At 48.4% G+C, this 22,023-nt stretch overlaps 1 protein-coding gene across 2 annotated transcripts in view; it reads right to left on the bottom strand.

Annotated features, from left to right (window-relative positions):
* Window positions 1–22,023, bottom strand: part of SYNDIG1 (synapse differentiation inducing 1) — a 185,601-nt gene that overhangs the window by 64,788 nt on the left and 98,790 nt on the right. For both annotated transcript variants that reach the window (XM_045770939.2, XM_087853782.1), the window contains exon 3: window positions 8,353–8,490. In XM_045770939.2, the coding sequence (XP_045626895.1) occupies window positions 8,353–8,490 (138 nt within the window). The remainder of the gene's footprint in view (window positions 1–8,352; window positions 8,491–22,023) is intronic.

Below are 22,023 nucleotides of genomic sequence, written 5' to 3'. Positions count from 1 at the left end.
CATCTAGAGAGCTCAACATTGTAATAACTGAAGACATAAAAAAGGAATCAATCAACTAATTCTTCCAACAAACAACCATGGGATAATTTTTGAAGCCACAAATTGGCTCTTGTTGGAAGGATAAATGGGGACTGATAAGAAAATTAATAAAAGATAATTTTTACACAGGAACTCAAATCAATCAGCATTAAATTGAAAAAAAAAAGTGTTCATGGATGAGACTGAATTGGAACTTCTGGTACCAAATGGGGGTACAAAGGAACTCTCCTGGTGTCACAGTGTTTCCTTAGAACCTCACCCCCCGGTGATCCTGTTCTGGTGTGCGGTGAGCCTGCTACTGTGATCCTGAAAAAGTCAAGCAAACTTGCTGAGCTCCAGCTTCCTCCTCTGCTGGGCCCGAGAGAACCTGCGTCTTGGCCAGTGGTCTTTGTGAGGATGAAATGCCACTTGCTCCGCAGAAGTGGCTCTGAGTGTATCTGAAGGATTCATACATAGCACAGACCCTGATGTGAACAGGGTCCACCCACCTTTTTCATCTGTGCAATGGTGATAATACTGGTACCTCCTTTTATAGGGTCTTTGTGATAATTAGGGGCCCAAAAAGCACTTGGCACACTGCCCAGCTCGAATTTAAGGCAATGCTCTTACCGTCGTTCTCCTTCCGTGGAGGGGTGCTGCTCTTTCCCGGTGCAGAATAAAGGCTGGATGTCAGCTTATTATATCACCCACTTTCCTTTTGGTGTCAGGTCTGTGCAGATCACAGAGAGTCCTCCTGCTACATTTTCAAGGCTCCTGGGTCCTTGGAGGAGGGGCAGCCCTCAAGGGATACCAGGGATAGCACCTCAGGTTGCTGGATGCCCAGGTGACTAGCTTAGCACTTGTGCTTCCTGGAGGAGGGACATGAGACACATCTCCTGCGCCTCAGCATCCCTCAGCCTCCTGCCTCAGGCTGGTCACCGCCTGCTCAGCCCCAGGCCTCTCCTCCAACGCAGCCCAGGCAGGCATGACCTGTGTGGGGCCGTGGGAGCAGAACAAAACTCTCTCTCCAGTGGCCCCTGCCAGAGAGGTCCTGTGTGCTGGGAGGTGGTGGCCAGTATGGTAAGGCACCTGCATTTCTTTCCTGCCTTCCATGCATCATTTCCATTCTCCCTCAGTTTCATTGGCCTGGGAGTGTACCTCTAAATAAAGCATTAGCCACCCAACCTTGCTGCAGGTTCCATGTCTAGGGAGCCTGGGGCAAGTCCAGGGGGCTGGCAGACGTTTCTGCTTGGTGCCCATCAGCCTGCTGCGGTGGTGTTAGGCATTGCCCGGGGCCCCACAGGGGAAGCAGTGGACTGTGTTCCAGCCCCCATGGGCTGGGCCAGGGCCTCGCTCAGCCACTGCAGCAAGGGCTCGCCCTCTCTCAGCCCAGCATATCCTGGAGAATAAGGCCAAAACTGATACACTGCATAATAACTGTAGTTCTTTGAGAATCAGACATAACAAGGAATGGGGCAGTCCCTGGGGAGGTAGAAATATGTTCTGAAATATTAGAACAGAAACAAGGAAAAGCACATGCAGCCCTTCCCATAACATAAAGCCAAAATCTCTTCGGCACACACTATTTCTTCCTGCCCAGCTTGCACTTTTAGCTGCAGACAAATGCACAGTGGACGTGCATCATCTGTCTCTTGAGCAGTACGGCCAAGACGGCTCGGCTCCTCCAAATGCATCCTGGAAGAGCACAAGAAGGCCTCGGGGGACAGGCTGGGGGTAAGAAAGGAAGGAGGAGGAAATTCAGGGACAATCTCTTCCCAGATCCACGGAAGAATCAATCCCATTGCCTCAGCATGCTCCAGACACCACACGCACCTGTCTGTGGAGCCGTGAAGCTCCCCGCACCCCAGCCACAAGAGCTACTGCTTCCTTGTCTCCTGCTCAAGCCACACGTGTGGGCAGGGAGGGACACCGCTGTGCCCCATCGTTGGCACAGAGACGAATCATGTAAACACAAAGGTGTCCAGTGGATGGTCATTGATATCAGGGTGTGCGCGGGGGAAAGGCAAGGACACAAAACCACAGGTAGGTAAACACATGTGTGCGTGCAGTGGAGAACTAATGTAAAAAAGAAAAAGATGTCTTCACATTTAATCATCTCTCCAGGTTGCTCTTGGCAAAATAAACACACACACACACACACGCATACACACACACACAACACAGGAGTCATTCCAGCAGCAAGAGGTCAGAAGTCTAGGCAATGAGCAGACGTCCTTAACAGTTTTCTGCTTCGTATTTTTAAATCATTTGGCCAAGCTCACATTTCTCTAAGGGCAGATCAGTTTGCTCTTTCGATATCAATGAAGTGGAAGATGGGGCAAGTCATCCAAGTCCCGATGGCCCTACAGGTTGGTTCTTTTGGCTCCAAGAGAGTGGTGGCTCAAGAACAGCTACGAAAGCGAATCCAACAGATGGCATTATTTGGCAGTCTGCAAGGAAGCCATGCTCTCACTCTCTTTGAGAGGCATGTCTTGAGAGTGACTATAGAAAAGTTTGGGGTCTTTCTGGGAAATGGGGTGAAAACAATGACAAGAATCCTATGAATCGGCCATAATCAATTAGTATTAATATCCAAGGTGGAGATTCAGGAGGGAAGCATTTCATTCCCACTGGACAGTGATGGTGTCCTTCATGTCTTCTACCAGGGCTGACCCGAGTGGCAGGTTTTTACACCGCAATGCCATAATTTGCAGAATTTGCCCATTTATTCAGAGGGGAAAAGACAGACTACAATGTCCTTGACTTGTGTTTCTATCTGCTAGAGAAAGTCAAATTCAGGAAAAATAATAAGCACCTTTAGTGTGTATTATTACTCAGGATTGCCTGGTTCTCTCTCATAAGTTACTATCATCCAGTCCTAATGGAGTCAGATGGGGAAAGGACAGACATATCCTTAAGACCTATAATCAGGGTTGTTATTTCACTGAGAAAACAAGAGGAGAGGATTCTAGATGTGGTCTAGACCACCACTGGATGGTCTATTTCTGGATGATTATACCAGCCTCCAGCCAGGTACCCCGGCTTCTACCCTTGCCTTCCACATGCTTCCCTGATAGAGTGTAGACAGGTGGCGTCTTTCCTCTGCTCAAACACCCCAGTGGCTTCTGGGCCCAAAGAAAAAAGCTTGAGTCACTGTTATAATCTAAAAGGCCCTGTGAGGTCTATCCCCACCTGCCCCTCTCTTGGCTCATTTCCTCCTCCACACCCAAAGGCCGTGCTGGCTTCTACATCATTCCCTGTGTACACCAGGCATGTTCCCCACTCAGGGCCTTTGCACTGGCTATCCCTCTGCCTGAGATGCTCTTCTTCAAGAGGTCCTCACGGTTGGTCTATAGTATGAAATGTCACCACCTCAGCAAGCCCTTCCATGGCCACCTATTTAAAAATGTATGCTCCAGGGGCACCTGGGTGGCGCAGTCGTTAAGCGTCTGCCTTCAGCTCAGGGCGTGATCCCGGCCTTCTGGAATTGAGCCCCACATCAGGCTCCTTCCTAGGAGCCTGCTTCTTCCTCTCCTGCTCCCCCTGCTTGTGTTCCCTCTCTAGCTGGCTGTCTCTGTCAAATAAATAAATAAAATCTTAAAAAAAAATATGTATGCTCCATATCCATTTTCCACTTAATTTTTCTCCTGTATCACTATTGGACACTCTATGAGTTTACTTTTGCACGTTCTCTGCTTCTCATGAGAATGTCAGTTCTGTGAAGGTGGAGGTCTGCTTTGTTCACCGCTGCATCCCTGCACCCAGAGCTGGGTTTGGCACATAGTACGTGCTCAATAAATATCAGATGAATGACTGGATTTTAAAGACAGTATTATAGGCCAGGTTGGAATCTCATTCTTCTAGTTTTTACACCATAAAAAGATTCCTCTTTTCTCCCCCCTAATTTGTCCAATTTCCTTTGCTGGTGTTACTCATAAAATTCATATCTGGCTCTTAATACTCTTTTCTTATTTAATTACTGTTACAATGTTGTAGTTAGTAAAAGAAAGGAACATTTTATGAAATGAAATGAAATCAAGACATAATAAATACTGCAATGCAGGAGGTGTTTGCAGCAGACGCAGCACATGCAACCCTCCAGCCTGCCCATTGCTCAGGTCCAGACCCAAGGCCTCCTGAGGGAGGGTCCCCAGCCTCTGTCTTGCTAGCACCTGCCATGTGCTATTGAGTGAAGGTGCTGAGGGCAAGTACCACAATCCTGTCTAGAATGTGCCTTTCTTTCTTATTACAACCCTCTGTAAGTGGGGTGGGAGATGGTGGATTTAGAAACAAGTACAGCACTTCTATTTTTATTTACAAACAGATAAAAGCCAAAATTATATTACAGAAGATTGGATTTTAAGGGTTAGAAATATTGATATTTGCATCATGTACCCATGCTTGCTCCCTCTCCAATTTCTATACATCATTTAATCCATTGAAACTTCGTTTTTCTCATCCATAAAATGAGGATAATAACTGCCCACCTTTCAAACTCACTGCAAAGATTAAGTAAGAAAAAGTGTGCGTAATAACCAGCTCACAGCAGTCACTCAGCAAATTAGGGATTCATTTCTATCCTCCGCATCATTCAGAAGCATCGGTTCCTAGATGGATCTACCAAAATTGCACACACCACGTTCCTCTCTATAGATTGGTTTATAAAACCTGCTTGCATTGAGAGCCGGCTCAAACAATTGATGCAGCTGGAGCAAAATAAGGCTGGACGAATGCCATGCTCATGTCCTCACGGGCCTCCACGTCACGTCTTCCATCCTGACAGGCCCAGGCGGCTGCCTCCGCCAGAGGTGGCTCTGCACCAGGCCATACTGGTGATCTCAGCACACGGCCAGCCACCTCTGGCCTTAGGACGACATCCGACCTCACTGAACCCCGACTTCATGGCCCACAGAGTGATATGACGGCAGTGCTGCGTCACGGATTTCCTGTGTTCAAATGCAGATTCCCGGGCCCCAGCCCCAGATGCTCTGATTGAGCAGGTCTGCGGTGAGGCCAGACAATGTGCATTTCAAACTGTGCTGGCTATGTTGGTGCTGCTAGTCAGAACCATGCCCGGAGAAAGCAGGTGTGCAGTATTTAACGTGGGACCAGCACCTAGGAGGTTCTCAGCGGCTGTCCCCTAGTTTGCTAACACTTAGTACTATTGTTACTATTACTTAACTAACATCTTTTGAATTATTAAATCTGTTATCCTCTGTCTCCTTCCAGGTGTTCCTTCATTAGGGACCCACACGTATGGAGACAAATGAAGTTTCCAGTAGAGCATGGTCAGCCCCTGCTGCTTTGCAGGAACCTTGTGGGGACTATCTCTCTCTAACTTCAGTTCTGTGGCCTGGCTGGCTACATGCTGTAGACTGTTTTGATACCATTTGATGGATTAGGAGACTGAGGTGGTGTAAAGTTGCCTGCTGACCTGGACCCAGTTGGAATAAGGCAGAATAAAAAAATAAGCCAGGTCTTGTAAGTTTAGGGAACCTATTAATTCTCCTCCCTGCTGCCCCATGTCATCTAATCACTGAGATTTGCGTTGTTTTGTTTGCCTGAAATGGACTCTCATGTTCCCGCGTGGTTCGCTGAGTGGTTATTTTGACAATGCACAGACATAATCTAATTGTCGTGACTACACGGAGATCTGATCTATGATAAAAGGAAAAAAATTATCCAAAGTCACACTTAGATGTCAAAGATTTCCTTGTGAAGTGTTTGGAATGTGAGGGGCCCTGTCTTCACAGAAAGGCTGTGACATCACTGCCCCAGCACCCCCACACCTGGGGGCAGCAGGAGGCCCTGGCAGCAGCCCACAGAAGACCACAGAGAAACAGGCTCGGCTCTGGGCTCTCCTCTCTCCAGTGCCCGTGGGGAGAACTCCTAGCTGGCCTTGCCCAAGAAAGCACTGATTTAATTTAGTGTAATGACTCTCAGAGTGTGTCTGTTCTATTGCGTGCCCCATACTCTCCCCTCCAATGCCTGCTGCTGATTCTGTGTCTGCAGCTGGGCTGAAGAAGCACAGAGAATGCCCAGCAGCCTGATGGCTGGGCTGGTTGTCCCCCGGGTCTGCAGGGAAGACCCGAACTGCCAAAGCTGTGGGCTGTCCAGCAGCAAGCATTGTGGGGAAAAGAATCAAGACACAGGCCCTGTGAAGGGCACTCACCTGCAGAGAGTTCTCTATGAAATGCGGTACCCTTCCTTTGCTGGGGTTCCACTGAAGGAAAGCCATGCTCACAGCATCATGAAAAGAGGGACTGAGAGCCTGGAGCCGGAAGGGCTCTGGAGCCCATCTTCGAATTCCAATGCTGCAGGCAATCTCTAAACTCCTCAAAAGTATTTGCTTTTCACTTCAGAGCAGTGTGACCAGAGGCCTCCACAGACACTGCATTTCACAGTCGCCGTGAAACAAATAATCAGCATGGTCTTTACCACTGAAGGTGTTAAACGTCATGACACATCAGGCCCAAGTAAGAGTTCTTAAGGTGTGAAGAATCAAATTACTTTCTGAGAAAGAATCTAAATGCCAGCCTTGCGGTTGTGGCCTTGATATTTATTATAGTTACAATCTTTCAGACAAAGATGCTGTGCACCACTTCTCCTGCTCCAGAGATGGGGCTTCACCTAGGATGTGGAGTAGCCAAGACAGGCAGCCTCTCCATCCCTTCCTTGCGCCCAGCCACTTACCCAGTGCTCACTTCTGCCCAGGACCCTGCCTGCACATTCATGCCAATGTTGGCTGCCATGCCTTTGAACAGGTAACACCTGTCCCCATGGGATTCAAGGGGAAAATATCAATCCCACTGTAAAATTTGGCAATCAAAATAGAGCTCTGACGTCGATGGTACTTCCCCCCAGCCCAGCCAGGGTAGGTAAAGGGCTTTCTCAGTGGGTTGGCCCAGGAGGCCGGGAGTGACCTCGCCCTTGTAGTAGTGCCCATGTCCCCTTCTTGGGCTCCAGGGACACCCAGTCTGACTCCACCCCATAGCCACCCAGGCTCCTGCCAGAACTGGAGTCTTGCTTCCTGGCCCATGCCTGTTCCCCCAGAGAAGGGGGTCTTTGTGGGATCAACTCACAAAAGTGAGGTTCAGACAGACCCTACAGGCCAAGCTGGATTTGCAACGACTGCTCGGCCCAACTCCAGCGATGCAGGACTACACCCCAGTCCTCCATCTCGCCCGCCCATTATCCTCTAGAATCCGGACCACACAGCAGTGCTGGGAGGAGGGCCTGCTTCTTTCCTGCCTGGAAGAATTTCTCCAGAGTCCCTGCTAAGAAGCACCTGCTCTCAGGGGCATTCACTGCTCTCCCCCAATCCTCTGTGATGTCACGAGATGGGGATGGGGAGAAAGGAAAATGTATCAAGGGACTCCCCTCTCACCAAACAAAACGAGGTCAACACAGATACCTGCAAAAAGAAGTGAGAGGCCACTGCTGGGCTCAGCCAGGGGACCTGTTTTCAAGCCAGGAGAAAGAAATGTTTCAAACACAAGACCTGCCAGAGCTTCAGAACCCTAGAAGCTGGAAAGGGAACCCTGACTGCTGAGGGATGCTCAGCATGGCCCAAGGACACACCTGAGTGTGGGCACCACGCTCACCCCGCCGACCCGGGGAGTTGCCTTCCTCTGGCCCAGCTGGGATGATGGTGTGGATGTGGTGATGCTGAGACACTCATGACTGGAAGGTGGAAGTGTATCCCTTGGATTAACAAAAACCAGTACAGAGACTGTTTCTGTATGAATACCCTTCAATTGCTAGAGAACATCTTTCAAAGCCTGGCTTCCATGGAGGCACAACAGGGAGGATGCTTTGCATGAAAAAGGCCCAGAGACCAACCCCCAGAAGCCCTCACACTGGAGGAAGGAGGGCACGATTCACCATAGGGTAGGCCGTTTCCTCCAGCAGAACTTCATCTAGGGAGGACTACACATGGGCTGCTGGAAACTAGAACCTATTTCATATGAATGAGACTGTCCACAGAGAGAATCACCCCCACACCCCCAGCTGCTTTTCCAGCAAGTCTGAAGTCCTTGCCCTGGGCACGGCCGCCTCCCAGCGCTGGGTCAGTCCTGCTGGCATAACCCAAGTGTCTGCTCGAAGGCAGAGCTCCCAGCCTGCTTCTGTCAGGAGGCCCTCTTCCTGAAGATTGCCCGCCTTGCCCTGGGGGCCACAGCACAGTCCCAGCATGCTGACATGAGGCCTCATGGGCCTCTCCTCCAATCATAAAGTGCAGGCCCCGTGGGATAGCCTGAGCTGCACAGGCTTCTTGGGCTCTCCTCCTCAGCAGCCTGGCTGTGCTTCATGTGGGGCCGAAGGAGAGAGGCTTACCTCGTGGGACAAGTAGAAGGCCGCGATGCCCAAAGGCCAGAAGCAGCAGAGCATGGAGAAGACGCTGAGGCCCAAGTGGTCCCTTGGGGGCATCATGAGGAAGTTGTCCTCGCTCTCTGTGTCGCTCGAGTAGTCACTCTGCAAGAGAGAAATGGGCAGGGATGGGACAGAAGAAGAGAGCATTGACAATGGAGTAACTCTACGATGCCTGGGACATGGGTGTCGAGCCTGGCGCAAAGCAAACCCTCCTGGGAAGGTCACTGTTGCTATTGGGCAAGTATACTTCCCCCAAGAAAGGAAGCCCCCAGTTAAGGAGATCTTTATCAAGAATAGGAGGTTTCTCCTATTCCCAAGTACTTGGCTCTTAGGTTGTTCCATAGAAAATAAAATCTTACAGAAGTCCATTATTTCACAGATCTTTGGGATCCAGGGACACACAGTGGGGACAGAGGTTTAATCTATGCGAGGTGGGATGGGCACACTCAGAAGGCACACTCACCAGCATGTGAACTCCTCTCTTTATTCTAAGACTTCAAATTGGCTTACAGGGCTAGGCAGGGCCAGTGTGGGGTAAGGGGACACTCCCTGAACCCCCTTTATTTCCTTAGACTCTGATCTGAATTAGGACATTGTTGGGCCTCGTGTCAAACCCGGGAATTTGTGCTCCTTCCAGAGGAGCTGATGGCTGCTTTGTGAGAAAGCTCCTCTGAGATGAGGCCATTCGGCAGGCCCACAGGCTCAGCACAGCCCTGGCAGAGCCTCCCAGGGAGTCTGGTGCAGGGGGCCGGGGACTGGCACAGGGATTGGTAAAAAGCAGTTCGGAAGACTCCAGCACTCACCAAGCAATGGGAACCATGGACCAAACCTCCCTGCCGGAAGATCATAGCTCCAAGAAGCTAAATCGCTGCTATCCGGCCAGCACCCCCACCTCTAGATGCTGGGCCTAGAGGATGCTTTTTGCCTCATGGGTTATTCCATTTGCTGAGCCCCCATCCTGAATTTTCTCTCCTCATCAAAACACGGCACACTCACACTGACTCATCCAAAAACCAGGGCCAGCCTATCTCCATGCTTATTTTATGCAGAGACGGAACTGCATTTACTCTAGATTTTGTTTCCTAAAAAAGAACCAGAGCATTTCTTCCTGAAAGAGGGTCATTAGCTTCCTCACTCCCTTTGCCAGCGCCAGAGGTGGTTAAACACGTGGCCTCCGGCGGCAGGACGCAGGCATTCGGTGCCCGCAGCAGATGGGCTGGCCGCTTCCTCAGGTGGCTTCAGGGCGGGCGGCGGCCTGAGGCACCAAACACCCAGACGGACACCGTGTGTGAGCATTGTGCTGTGTGGACCGTCGCTGCCGGGACCACCCCCAGCAGTGCCACTGTGTACCTCCCCTGATGTTCCCATGCACAGACAAACAGGCGAAGCCCACAGGGGACCATGGGTCCCTCCCTATTTTGGTTAACTAAATGCACGTGTCACTGCCAGTCAGAGCCTCCAGTCAGCAGGCAGACAGCTGAGGGGCTGCAGGGAATAAATGGAAACTTCCCGTCAAGACTCTGTTTCTGTGTAGTTGAGGGAGAACAGGCATATTCCGATGGTCTCATTCAAACCGCAAACAAAGACCCTCTCCAGAGGGCCTGTGCTTGAAGTGGGCGATGCACTGTCTACATGGCCCCCCTCCGCCCATCACACACTCGCACACATGCACGGCCCCCTGCCCCCACCGTGGGTCAGGGGCTGGCAGACATCCCTTGTCACAGGGGGCTGGCTCCTTCCCACTGGGGCAGGGTCTCCTCCCTGGGAAGCCACTGGCCCCTGGGGTGCCATCCCCTCCATGAATCTGGGATCTCATGGCTTCCCCCCCCCCCCCCCACAGAGCCTGGTCTGCAAAATTTCTATTCTCTTCACTGTGTAGCACTGCTTTCCATATGGTCTCTCAAACAAGGAAGGGAAATGAGAATCATGGTCTCTATGTGTGTCCAGAAAGGGCACTGGGCAGCCCCCGGAATGCACAATTCACAGGTGAGACCTGGAGCTGGAGGGCTGGCCAGGGAGGGATGCATGTGTGCCAGTCCCCTGGGAAGCCAAAATCTTTGATCTCAATGAGAGAGTGCAATGTTCGAGGCTGAGCCTGAGTGTCCTCACGGCTGTGTGTCCCCAGACAAGCAGCCACATGTCAACACCTTGGCCTCTAGACCCTCACTCTGCAAACAGGACAGTGTCAGCACTGCTGGTGGCTTAGCCACCATGCGAAGGGTCCTGTGTATGAGGAGCTAGTGAGGTCTGGGAAGGGAGGCACCTACAGTGACAGTTCCTGGGCAGGTCGTGACAGTGACCAGAGAGCCCCTGGGAGGGGTGGAGGACCACGTATGAAAGAACAGCCACTTCCTCCAGCCTTGGACTCAGACAGGGAGCTAATGAGCTTCACAACCAATCAGGATGATGCAGGGGGGTGTGCTTGCGCAGGGCCCACAACTCTGCCTATGGATATTTTAGCTTCTTGGCTCTTGTGGGGCTTTTTGTTTGCTTTACTAAGAGTTTACTAAGAGTTTTATATACCTGTGCTGGCTGGAGTCTCACAGCAACTCTGGAAGGTGTCGTTACTATTTTTATTATTATTTCTATTTTATGAAAGACAACGCTGGGCTCTGAGAGCAAAGCATCTTGCCGAATCACAGAACTGCCCAGTCATGGGCCACTCCTTCCAGAGCGCTGTAGTGTAAGGTGTGCTGGGCAGGAGCCACGCTAAAAGCAAACCCCATTTTGGCTCAATTGCATCTTGCCAAAGGTCTTCTCTGCCCTGCCCACTCCAGGGATTCCAATGACTGCTCTGGACTAGTGTGTTTCATGGTGGCGACAGGGTGGCCAGTGGCAGTAGTGGGTAGTGAGAGCTTCCCCAGTCACGTGCCATGTGACCTATTGCCACAGACCACATAGGTACACTGAGCTCAGATTTCATTTTGGGAATCTGCTTAGAATTACACCACTATCCCCATGAAGCAAAGAATTAGGTTTTAGGGCACTCCCCCAAAATCTTCACAGATTTTTATTTAGAAGCATAAGGGAACCACACTCCGTAAATTGCAAAGTTGTGGCTACATGGTACCAAAATAATTAGTCAATTTTGATTCAAATAGATTTTAAAAATTCAGGCAAATTACAGGGCAGACAGAAACAGCCCAGTTCATTTTATGTTCTGTCTTCCGTCGGCGGCTGTTCTGTGGGTATAAGCGGCCGTGGGCATCTTGCCACCAACAGGGAGGAGAGGAGATGAGAGGAGACCAGCCTGGGTGAGGCTGCGCAGACACCAATAAACCAAATAGGAAAACACACATAACCACCAGCATCAAGAAATCCATCATGCACAACAGCTGTTTCTAAAATCCTCTTCATCGGTCATCAGATTAGAGAATTGCAAGGCAGACTGCAAGCATTCCAAGGGACTTACAGCTCCTGCGGGGGCCCTCTTCTGCAGCAGCCGGTGCTGAGTGAGCACAGGCAGAGGAAGGGCTGTTGGGTCCCTCAGCTGTGCCTGCTGGTCCACCGGCACCTCACACAATGGGCCCATTCTCTGCCAGGTTCCATCACCTCCACTCAGAATGACAGCTCTTGTCCCCTTGGGGTTTTCTTCCTTAGGGTATTTTACTAAAACGGTCATAATGCCAGACAGGATGTCCCGTGTTTTGCACATCACAATTCATTCGGCTATGTGAGCCTGGGCTGCGAGGATGCCGTTTTCGGGGCACAAACCTGGGCTCAGGCGTGTCATTTGGTGTCACTTGAGGCCTCACATATCCTCCTGCTGACAACCTCTGGGCCTTGCGCTGCCCTCCTGTCCCCCCTGGACGATGCTTGCTTATCTGGAGTGCCGCTCTGCATGGCCCCAAGGAAAGAGTGGAGGCACACAGAGCAGGATGGGACAGCAGTGGGTCTCGGGTGGCTCAAATGCAGGGTTCCCCACGGAGACTCCCTTTCCAGGAATGTAAGGGTGTTTATTCTAGAGTGTTCTTGACAGCACTGTTTAAAAACAGCACAATCACAGAACAGTTCTACATAGAATTCTATAGATTCATGGAAAACGATGATATAAATGTTTATTTGTTGCCCTAGAAAGACGTTTATAAAAACTCAGAAGCAAAACTAGAGTAGAATGTCAGAAATTAGATGCTTCTGGATGGTGAGGATATTGGTGATTTTTTTCTTTTCTGCATTTCTGGGCTTTAGCATGTTTGTACAACAAGCAAGGTCATTTGACAATGAAAATCATAAAGGTGCAGATGTGCTAACAGGTGCAGGGGCTTCCGTCATTCCCACATCTTCACATAGAACCCTGTGGAATATGGTTTCACTGAGAACTGGACAGAGAAATCACATAACGTGGGCCCACTGCACAAATTGCAGCTGGCAGAGCAGGATCGGAACTCCACACAACACCCGAACTTGCTCACTGAGACCCAGGTCAGACCTGACCTCGTCACTGGTCCCTCGGCCTTTTCTCACTGAGGGTCAAGACCAGGGGCCTCCGAGCAGCCCACAACACACATCTGCTCTGACTGGCATGGCAGCCATAGCCATACGGATCTACCTAAACTGAAGTTACCTAAAATCAAATACACCTAATGATTAGTCCCTCAGCCAAACGACCACCTGCCAAGTGCTCAGCTGCCACAGGTGCCTAACGCCCATCACTGACAGCCCATTACAGAACATTTGCAGCATCTCAGAGAGTTCTGTAAGACAGCACTGTTGATAGGATCTGACCCCTATTAACTCTGACCTCACTGTTTTTCACCCACAGGGAACTCTCTGCTATTCCTGCAACATGCTCAGGGAGTACCTGCCTCAGGGCTTTTGCACTTGCTGTTCCCTCAGCCTGGAACTCCCCAAACCAGAGACACCTATGACTGACCTCCTCACTTCATCGGCGGCTTTGCTGAAATGCCATTTCTCATTATACCCTCCCCAGGCACCCAGTAAGACTGCCCCTGCCATCCCCCATTACCATCCCCTTTCCTGCCTGGTGTGTCTCCTTTGCACCACAGGCGGCACTGGCTTCTTGACTGTCTGGCTCTCTTCCTTGAAGTATAAGGAGGGCAGAAAATTTTGCATGTTTTGCTCACAGCTGTATCCTAAGTGCTCAGAACAGTGCCTGGCACATAACAGACACCCAAAGTACATGTGTTGAATGAGAGAAGAGTTCACATGTGCATGTAGCCAGCATGGACAGTACCAACCTTAGCAGTAAAGCTCCCAGGGTTTGTCCAGAGTGCACTGAAGTAACCAGGGGATGAGCTCCATCATGGCACCCATGAAGCTTCCCACCTTGGCTCCTCTCCTTTCCCACCTAAAGTGCCTTCCTTATGCACTCTGGGTGTACATCCTAACTCCATTTAGGTGAGACCACAGGGAAGGTGGGGGAGAAAGATGACTTGGTCAGGTTCAAGGCTGTCTTACTTAGGGCGGCTGATGAGCAGAATGAAGGAGAAGCCAGAACAAGTATGCAGGCAGGTGGATGCAGCTCCCCCAAGCTCCATGTGTCTGTTAGAGGCATACCCAGTGTTCTGTGGTCTGGCAGCCAGCACGCGGAGTGTGAGATCCCCTGTCTACATCAAATTATTAACTAATTATTTTGGGCATACAGTTTCTCCCACTAGGTAGTAATTGTCTTATAGACAGAAGTTACTTGCTACATCAGGGCAATGGGGGCAAGAATAAACTGCCAAAATCTTCTGCTTTAACACTGAAACTGCCTCTTTGGGCCACTTTGGACGTGCTTGTTTGTTGAGTGCATTGTTGCATTTGGATGGCCCAGTGGAGAATGGGGCAAGGGGCTGGAAAGAGCCCCACTACGTCTGGGCTCCCTAGGGAAGCCTGTGTGGGAGGGGCAGAAGGGGGACAGGAAGAGAGGAGACAAGAGTGTCGGGGCAGGAGTGGGCACAGATCTGGGACACTGCTGAGGCAGGCAGCAGGGCCCAGATAGTACCCTTCACCACACAGGTAGAGACCATCCCAGAAAGAATCCCAAGTTCATGTCTGTCACCCCCTTCGCGGTGTGGAGACCATCCCAGAAAGAATCCCAAGTTCATGTCTGTCACCCTCTTCGCGGTGCTCAGCAAGGGCCAAGGATTTTGTGAGTTTAGAATTCGAGAGTCAGCCCAGACAAGGGGCAAAGCAGATTATGAAGGCAGAACCTCAGCCTTGGCCCCAGTCTCTTTCAAGTATGCGATTCTAGGAGCACATGCTTCACAGAGCAGCTCCCTACTGCCCTGCAGGGAGACAGCCCAAGGCACATACGACCAGATTTTCCCCAGCAGCGCTCAGCAGCCGTTGCTCCCAAACTCATGCCCTGGCTCACCTTTGGAAGATGAAACTATGTGCAGTGTCAGTAAAGTATCACATGTACTTTACTCTCTATTCTAATTCCTAAAACCTGGGAATTCCGTTATTTTTTTGTTAATCAACTCCCCAGTGATCAGGCAGTTCAAAGAACAGAAATAGAAGATTTCCTAGTAGATACATATTTTTCACTGCAACATGTTTGATTTTGCTCCAGTAATGACAATCAATGCATTTGTTTTTTTGGGGAACATCACAGTGTGCATGACATTGCAGGTGCTGCATTGTTTTTCACTTAATAGGGGGGTGCTTCCGTGCTGCAATTTATGCAGTGGGCTGGGGGCCTCCCGAAGGACAGTCCTCAGACCCCAAACCACCTGCATCTAAACTGCTCCACCTCTTCCTGTATGCATGCTGGGTTCCCAAGTAAACTTTCATAAAACAAATGACTCTCAATGGAAGGAAGGAAGGAAGGAAGGAAGGAAGGAAGGAAGGAAGGAAGGGGAAGGAGAGAAAGACTGAAAATGAAGGAATTAATGCATCATTCAGAAGTAAACTTTTTTTTTTTTTTTTTGGCCTCCTGGCACAATGTTTCCTTAACGATTTGATATTCCTTGGGGAGGGAGGTATTTTTAGAGGGCAATAATCCGATTAAGAGCATAGAAATATGATCTTTCTTCTGAAGATGGGGGAAAATAAAGTTAACTCAGAAGGGATATCAAATACCGCACTGGTGTCTTGTGTGTTCCGGGATGAATGAGACCCAGTTCCCATGACCCACAGTCCGGGATACCTCTGGGTAAACAGGCACACACAATGCAGGGTCAGCCACCTTTCAGCGCTCACCTCCCACTTTGCTTGTCTCTTTGGGAAGCTCCCATTTTGATTCGAGGTTAGCGTGGATGACCACAATACTGTAAGGAGATAGTTTGCAAGGAGACTCTGCGGAATAGACCGGTGCTGCGTGCAAATGTGAGATGGTGAAAACTAAACAGACACCTGTTGCTGGGTCACCTCTAACAACCATGCTCTTTGTTCTATTTCTTCCAAGTTTATTTTCCCCTTTGTGGTGGGGGCTTCAGGTCTTGGCTCCTACTATAGTCCCATGAAGACTATATTCCCATGATCAATAGGGCAGGCATCAGGTGTCCAGAGGGCAACTCCAGGAGCAGCCCCTGCCAGGCTGCGTCCAGCCTTCATTACCTCAGAGAAGGCAACCGGATGAGGCTAGGGACACACAAGCAAGGTTTCCAGGGCCAGGTCTAGCACTCTGGGGAGACAGGCATTCCTTCACACAGAGCAGTTGTTGAGAGAGAAACTTCAGGTAGTTACTTGTCCTGGACAAAATGCAAACTCATCTCTTGTCTGGGAAGTGTCTAATTATCATCTAAGGGTGGTTGAAGCCTTAAGATCTGTAATGTTCTGGAAACAGGAGTTGAATGAAACAAGGCCCATTAAGATTTACACCTGGGCATTGCTTCTGGTTTGTCCAAAAGTGGGGTGTGCTGGTAAGACACGATCACACTACAGGGCTATTCAATATGGCTGCATTAATTTAAATGCTTGTTTTCTAACTAGATATGGGTGCTTGATCCAATGGTTAGGATAGGAGGACCAGCTCCCTCCATGACTTCCCTCACCAAGTCAGGTCTTCTTGCAGTCTGAAAGTGCTCAGGGGCCCTGGGAAACAACTTGTAGCAAAATGCTTTCTTGAGACACATCGTAGTGTGGCTCCCCCTAGAAGCAGATTTTGAGCAAAAGATTGGGGTGCATTGTTTTCCTGGGAGATGACCACAGGAGATACTGGCAGGAAGAAGAGGGTCCTGTCTGGGAACACAGCTGATAAACAGTGTGTCATTGAGATAGGCACTTGTATGACCTGGAGCCTGGTTCTGCTGGAACCTCAGGGGGCCAGAGTGAGACCATTCCGAAAGTTACCCAACCATCTCCTGGTGGTTAGCAGGTGAGGGTTGCTCCTGGGAACAGAAGTTCTCCCACACTTTGCAGATGGTCCCTCAGGTCCCCAGAGAAAGTCCTCATGTAGGCGGGGGCCAGGCCAGGGGGCTTCTCCGTCCTCTTCTCCTGAGGGGTTATAGAGACCACCTGTTACAGAGCCCATGGAGAAACTGGGGATGTTAGTAGACACCCTAAAAGTTTGAATCAGGGCAATGGTAGATGGAGCAAGACTACCACACTCAGCCAACAGCTGGGAGGGGTGAAGACATGGGGGCCCACAAGGAATGTGGGTATCCAGGATGATAAACCCCATCCCTGCCAAATTAATAAGCACGAAGCACAAATATGCACCCATATGTGTAAGACTTGGTATGCAATAGCACCACACAAATCGGGTAAAGCTGATCTGGGCACAGCAAGTAACCACTGTGTTGGTAATTAGGTTACTTTTTCACTGTCATGTTTTTGTGTTTTATCCACAGTGTGGATGTAACTGAGTTGTACACTGGACCTCAGATTTTGTGAAGAAATTGAGATTCCTGGGGCACCTGGGTGGCTCAGTCATTAAGCATCTGCCTTCGGCTCAGATCATGATCCCAGGGTCCTGGGATCGAGTCCCGCATCGGGCTCCCTGCTCTGCGGGGAGCCTGCTTCTTCCTCTCCCACTCCCCCTGCTTGTGTTCCCTCTCTGCTGGCTTTCTTTCTCTCTGTCAAATAAATAAATAAAATCAAAAAAAAAAAAAGAAAGAAAGAAAGAAAGAAAGAAAGAAAGAAAGAAAGAAAGAAAGAAATTGAGATTCCCATCTGAAGGCCCCTTGCTCAGTTAAGGACCTGGGGGGCAGCATGGGCAAAGCCCCTGGGTCAGGAGCACTGGACACACACAAGGCTCTACACAGTGAGAGAGAAAATGGTGTGAAGTGGGAGCAGAGAGGTGCTCGTAGCCAGACCATGCAGAGTACTGGCCACTTTTCACTGCTTGAGAAAACTAGGGCTTATTCTATATCAAGAAATAAACAGGAACCTAGTCTTTTATGGCTAACCCAGAGGGTTAGTTTACAACTATAAACCAGCCCTAGCATGTCTAGTTATCATTAACTGCTGACCCAGTTCCTAAAGGTTCATCCCTGCTTCTAATCTGTGCTAGTCGCATGTGTGATTTTCTGCACAGAAAAGCTACATACATCATTGCATAAGGTGATGATTGTCCTTTTTAGATTTTGTTGCTTCCCGTCTACATTAACGTTTGAGGAATGCAAAACATAATCCACCCAATTCCTCACTGTTTTCAGATGGAAAGTCCAAGTAGTTGTAGCAAGGTGGATCTGGACTGGTTTGAGGGTAAAGACGGGGACTAGGACTGAATTCCTGGCCCAGCTCCCGTGCCACCGTGGTGCTCCTCACTCAGAGTCCCTCATGCGCATGGCCAGCATCTGAGACGGAGCACCTCCTGAGTTTCATGGCCTGGGCACTCTGCCCGCCTCACCCTGGTCCAGGTGGAATCATGCTCAATCTCACTCCCAGAAAGAACAAGGAAAACAACACCGAGACACCATTTTTCACCTATCGAGTTGTCAAAAATTATAAAGCACAATCAAGGTTATTATTAGGCTGTGGGGAAACAGGCTGATTGGGATGCAAATTGGTGTAAACTTACAAAGCATATTTGTCAATATAACACAATTAAATATATGTTTATTTCTGGACCTGTAATCCCACTTCTAGGAATTTATCCTGAAGATTTACCTCCAATAATATGAAAATACATATGTGTGAGGTTATTTGCCGCAGCATTATAAGTAATTGCAAACTACTGGAAATGACTTAAACGCTCATTCAAAGGAGAGTGTTCACATAATCTGTGATACATCCACACCACGGAATACAATGAAGCTTAAAACAGCATGAAGGGCACCACTGTGAGCTGACCGGACTGGAACTGAGGGTATCTGTTTCCATCTACCGATAACACGCAGTTATATAGATACGTTTATGTAATATCTGCACATAAGTATTTCCCAGCTCAGTCTGCCAAGAGTGCCTGGAAACAGAGATCCCCCTCCCAGGGGCAGTGAGCAGACTTAGCTCCCAGACGTTGGTTCGCCAATAAAAGCAGCCAGGGTTCTTTGGAGAAATGGCTGATTTCAGGGCTAGGATTGCCAACATACAAGATACATCTAAATCAGCCTGTTGTACTAGGAAATAATGATGAAGATGATTAAGGACTGATGAGTTACATCAAAAGGGCACAGAAGCCAAATTGAAAGGGCTGTCGAGTACATGACAAAGTAAGCATCATAATAAATACACAATAAATAAGTGTAATAAATGGAATAGTAACCCACTGAATAAAATAAGAATCGATGACCCAGCCTGAAATAAAGTTCTAAATGAGGGAAACAATAAATATGGGAGAAGAAAAAACTGTTTCACAGTGGAATGCCAACTAATAAATACAGAAGGAACTACGGGATTACTAATTATAGGAGAATGCTAAAACCAGTAAGTGAGTAACGAGTGGGACATAGGATGTCCCCATAGTCTCATAGTACCTCCCTACAAGATACTGATTGATTGCAAAGAAACACCATCTCTTGACAGTGAGAAACTTGGCTAGCACCATCATCAACAGGTGACCAAAGTTATGTGTCACACTGACACCATGGGCCTCCTGATGCCCTGTGCCAGGAAGGGCATGGCCTCACTTCTGTGGGGTCTTGCCAAAAATGCAGGAGATCAAAAACTGTGTGGGACAAATAGCCAAACTGTGAAAGGAGCTGAGATGTCCATTGACAAATGAATGGTTAAAGATGTGGTTCATATATACAACGGAATATTACTCAGCCCTCAGAAAGGATGAATACTTACCATTTACATTGATGTGGATGGAACTGGAGGGTATTATGCTGAGTGAAATAAGTCAAGCAGAGAAAGACAATTATCATATGGTTTCACTCATATGTGGAAAATAAGAAACAGTGCAGAGGATCATAGGAGAAGGGAGGGAAAACTGAATGGGAAGTCATCAGAGAGGGAGACAAACCATGAGAGACTCTTAACTACTGAAACAAACTGAGGATTGCTGGAGGGGAAGTGGGTGGGGGGATGGGGAAATTGGGTGCTGGGCATTAAGGAGGGCATGTGATGTGATGAGCACTGGGTGTTATATGCAACTGATGAATTATTGAACACTACCTCTGAAACTAATGATGTACCATATGTTGGCTAATTGAATTTAAATTTAAAAATGCACAAAAAAAACCAAAAAAACCTATGTGAGTCAAATAGGTGAACTTTTTTTCAATAAATACCGTACTGTAAAATATATTTTTTCTTATGATTTTCCTAGTAAGGTTTTTCTCTAGCTTACTTTATTGTAAGAATACAGTATATAATACATACAACACTCAAAGTACGTGTTGTTTCTGTTACCGGTGAGGCTTCTGGTCAACAGCAGGCTGTTAGTAGTTAGGTTTTGGGGGAGTCAAAAGCTATATGTAAATTTGCGATGATGTGGGGTCAGTGCCCTACCCTCTGTGTTGTTCAAGGGTCATCTGTATATGGATAGAAAGAATGATGAAGGAAGTATGGTGAACTATTGAGACTGAAGAGAGCAGGGTGACAAACATAGAGGAGTTCTTATACTGGTCTTGCAACTTTTCTGTATGTCTAAAATTGTTTCAAAAATAAAAAGTAAAAAAAAAAAATCTTTCCTACCTATGCCATTTTAGGAGGGGAAAATTATACTTTAAATTGATTTTTTTCCCTTTGGGGTTTATGCATTGCGTACATTGTTTTCTTTTTTTGGTTATGCTTTAATGGAAACACTGTGAGCATTATGGGAAAAAATGAAAGAAATATTGAATTCACTTTTTTCATGAAACATGAATGATTCATTTTACACTGCAATTTGGTATTCCATCGAGCTTGTCCTTTTCATGTTTCCACAGAGAAGCTCCTTAGTGGCGTTTTCGTATCACACACCTGCCCACAGGAGCGCGGCACATAAAACACATCAGAGAGCTCTGGCTGAGCTAAACAAGCCCAAGGGGGCTTCCAGAATAAAGCATGGGCATCACGCACAGTCAGAGGTATCATCGCACAGGACAGGGCAAGTGAGTGCCACTGCCAGGGCCCAAGGTAGCAAAAGGCTCCTGGGGGAGTCTGGCAGAGGATGGCTCGTTAGTGCCCACAGTGATGCTATTCACAGGATGCCCAACTTTAGGAGCTCAGAGAAAAACAATGGATGAAATTTCAGGCTGGGGAGGGTGAGGAGGGGCAGGCTAGGAGCCAGAGGAGCCTGGCAGAACGTGAGTCCTCCTAGGCATAACGGGCAAGCTTGGGGGAATGTGACATCATCCATCCACAACTATCCCTCAACCCAGCAAATAGTCTGTAAGTCTCTAGTAAGGGATTCTTCTAGATGCTGTGGGAGGGGTGTAGGCGAACACCACAGTGCCCCCTCTTTTAAGAGATCACTGGTCATCTCTGATCCCCCTACCCTGCCCAGCCCTGTTCTCTACCCCAGGGTACCAGAAACCTCTTTTGCTTGAGTGACAGCCATGCCCGTCTTGCTCCAGGATGGGTAGAATGTGGATCACCCACCTGACTTGTTCAATGTCTCTTCTGTCCTCTCAGAGTTCAGGCACTGGCCAAAGTCACCAGCCCCTCTGTGCTGTGAGACCCCTGAATCCCCATCTTCCATCTCTACAATGAAAAAAGACAACTTCCCGAAACATGAGATGTGGGAGAATCTTGCGTTTACGTGATTACAGAAGCCATCTGCCTGGTGTCTCTTAGCTCACTGAGGGCCCATGGACCATAACCCCATATCTGGAAGCACCTATGGCCCATGTGGGCTTCCTAGTTTGTAAGAATTAGAATATTTTAAAAATCAAAGTTTGCTTCTATTTAAATCCAATTATAGTAAACCTGGGGCTACATGTCAAGGGACTGACTGGGGTGTTCCAGGTAATCAGATATCAGCCATTTAGAAAAAAATCACCAATTCCTCCATTTTCTTTACTGTTCTAAAATATTCTGCTTTACTGAAAGGAAAGCATGTATCTAAGTTGTATTTTTAGTTTTTGAAACCTATAGAGAGAATGTTAAAATTCATTAAAGATGACCTCATACAATATGTATACGTGTATATATGTGTATATATGTATAAACTATTTCAGTGTGTATGCAATTGAAACAATTTTAGACTCACATAAAAGTTTCAGAAATAGAACAGAGTTCCTGTAGAAATTGCAAAGATAGAACAGAGAGTTCCCACATACGCTACAGTGCCTCTTACATAAGTGCAGCACATGATCAAAACCAGGACATTGACACGGGAGCAAGGCTAAACCAGAGACCTAAAGTGGATCTCATAGC

This window comes from Ursus americanus, chromosome 22 (genome assembly GCF_024610735.1).
Source record: "Ursus americanus isolate L20-20 chromosome 22, mUrsAme1.1.p, whole genome shotgun sequence".
NCBI classification, from domain to species: Eukaryota; Metazoa; Chordata; class Mammalia; order Carnivora; family Ursidae; genus Ursus; species Ursus americanus.
Note: the sequence above shows the minus strand (reverse complement) of the source record. Positions and strands in the feature narration are given on the sequence as shown.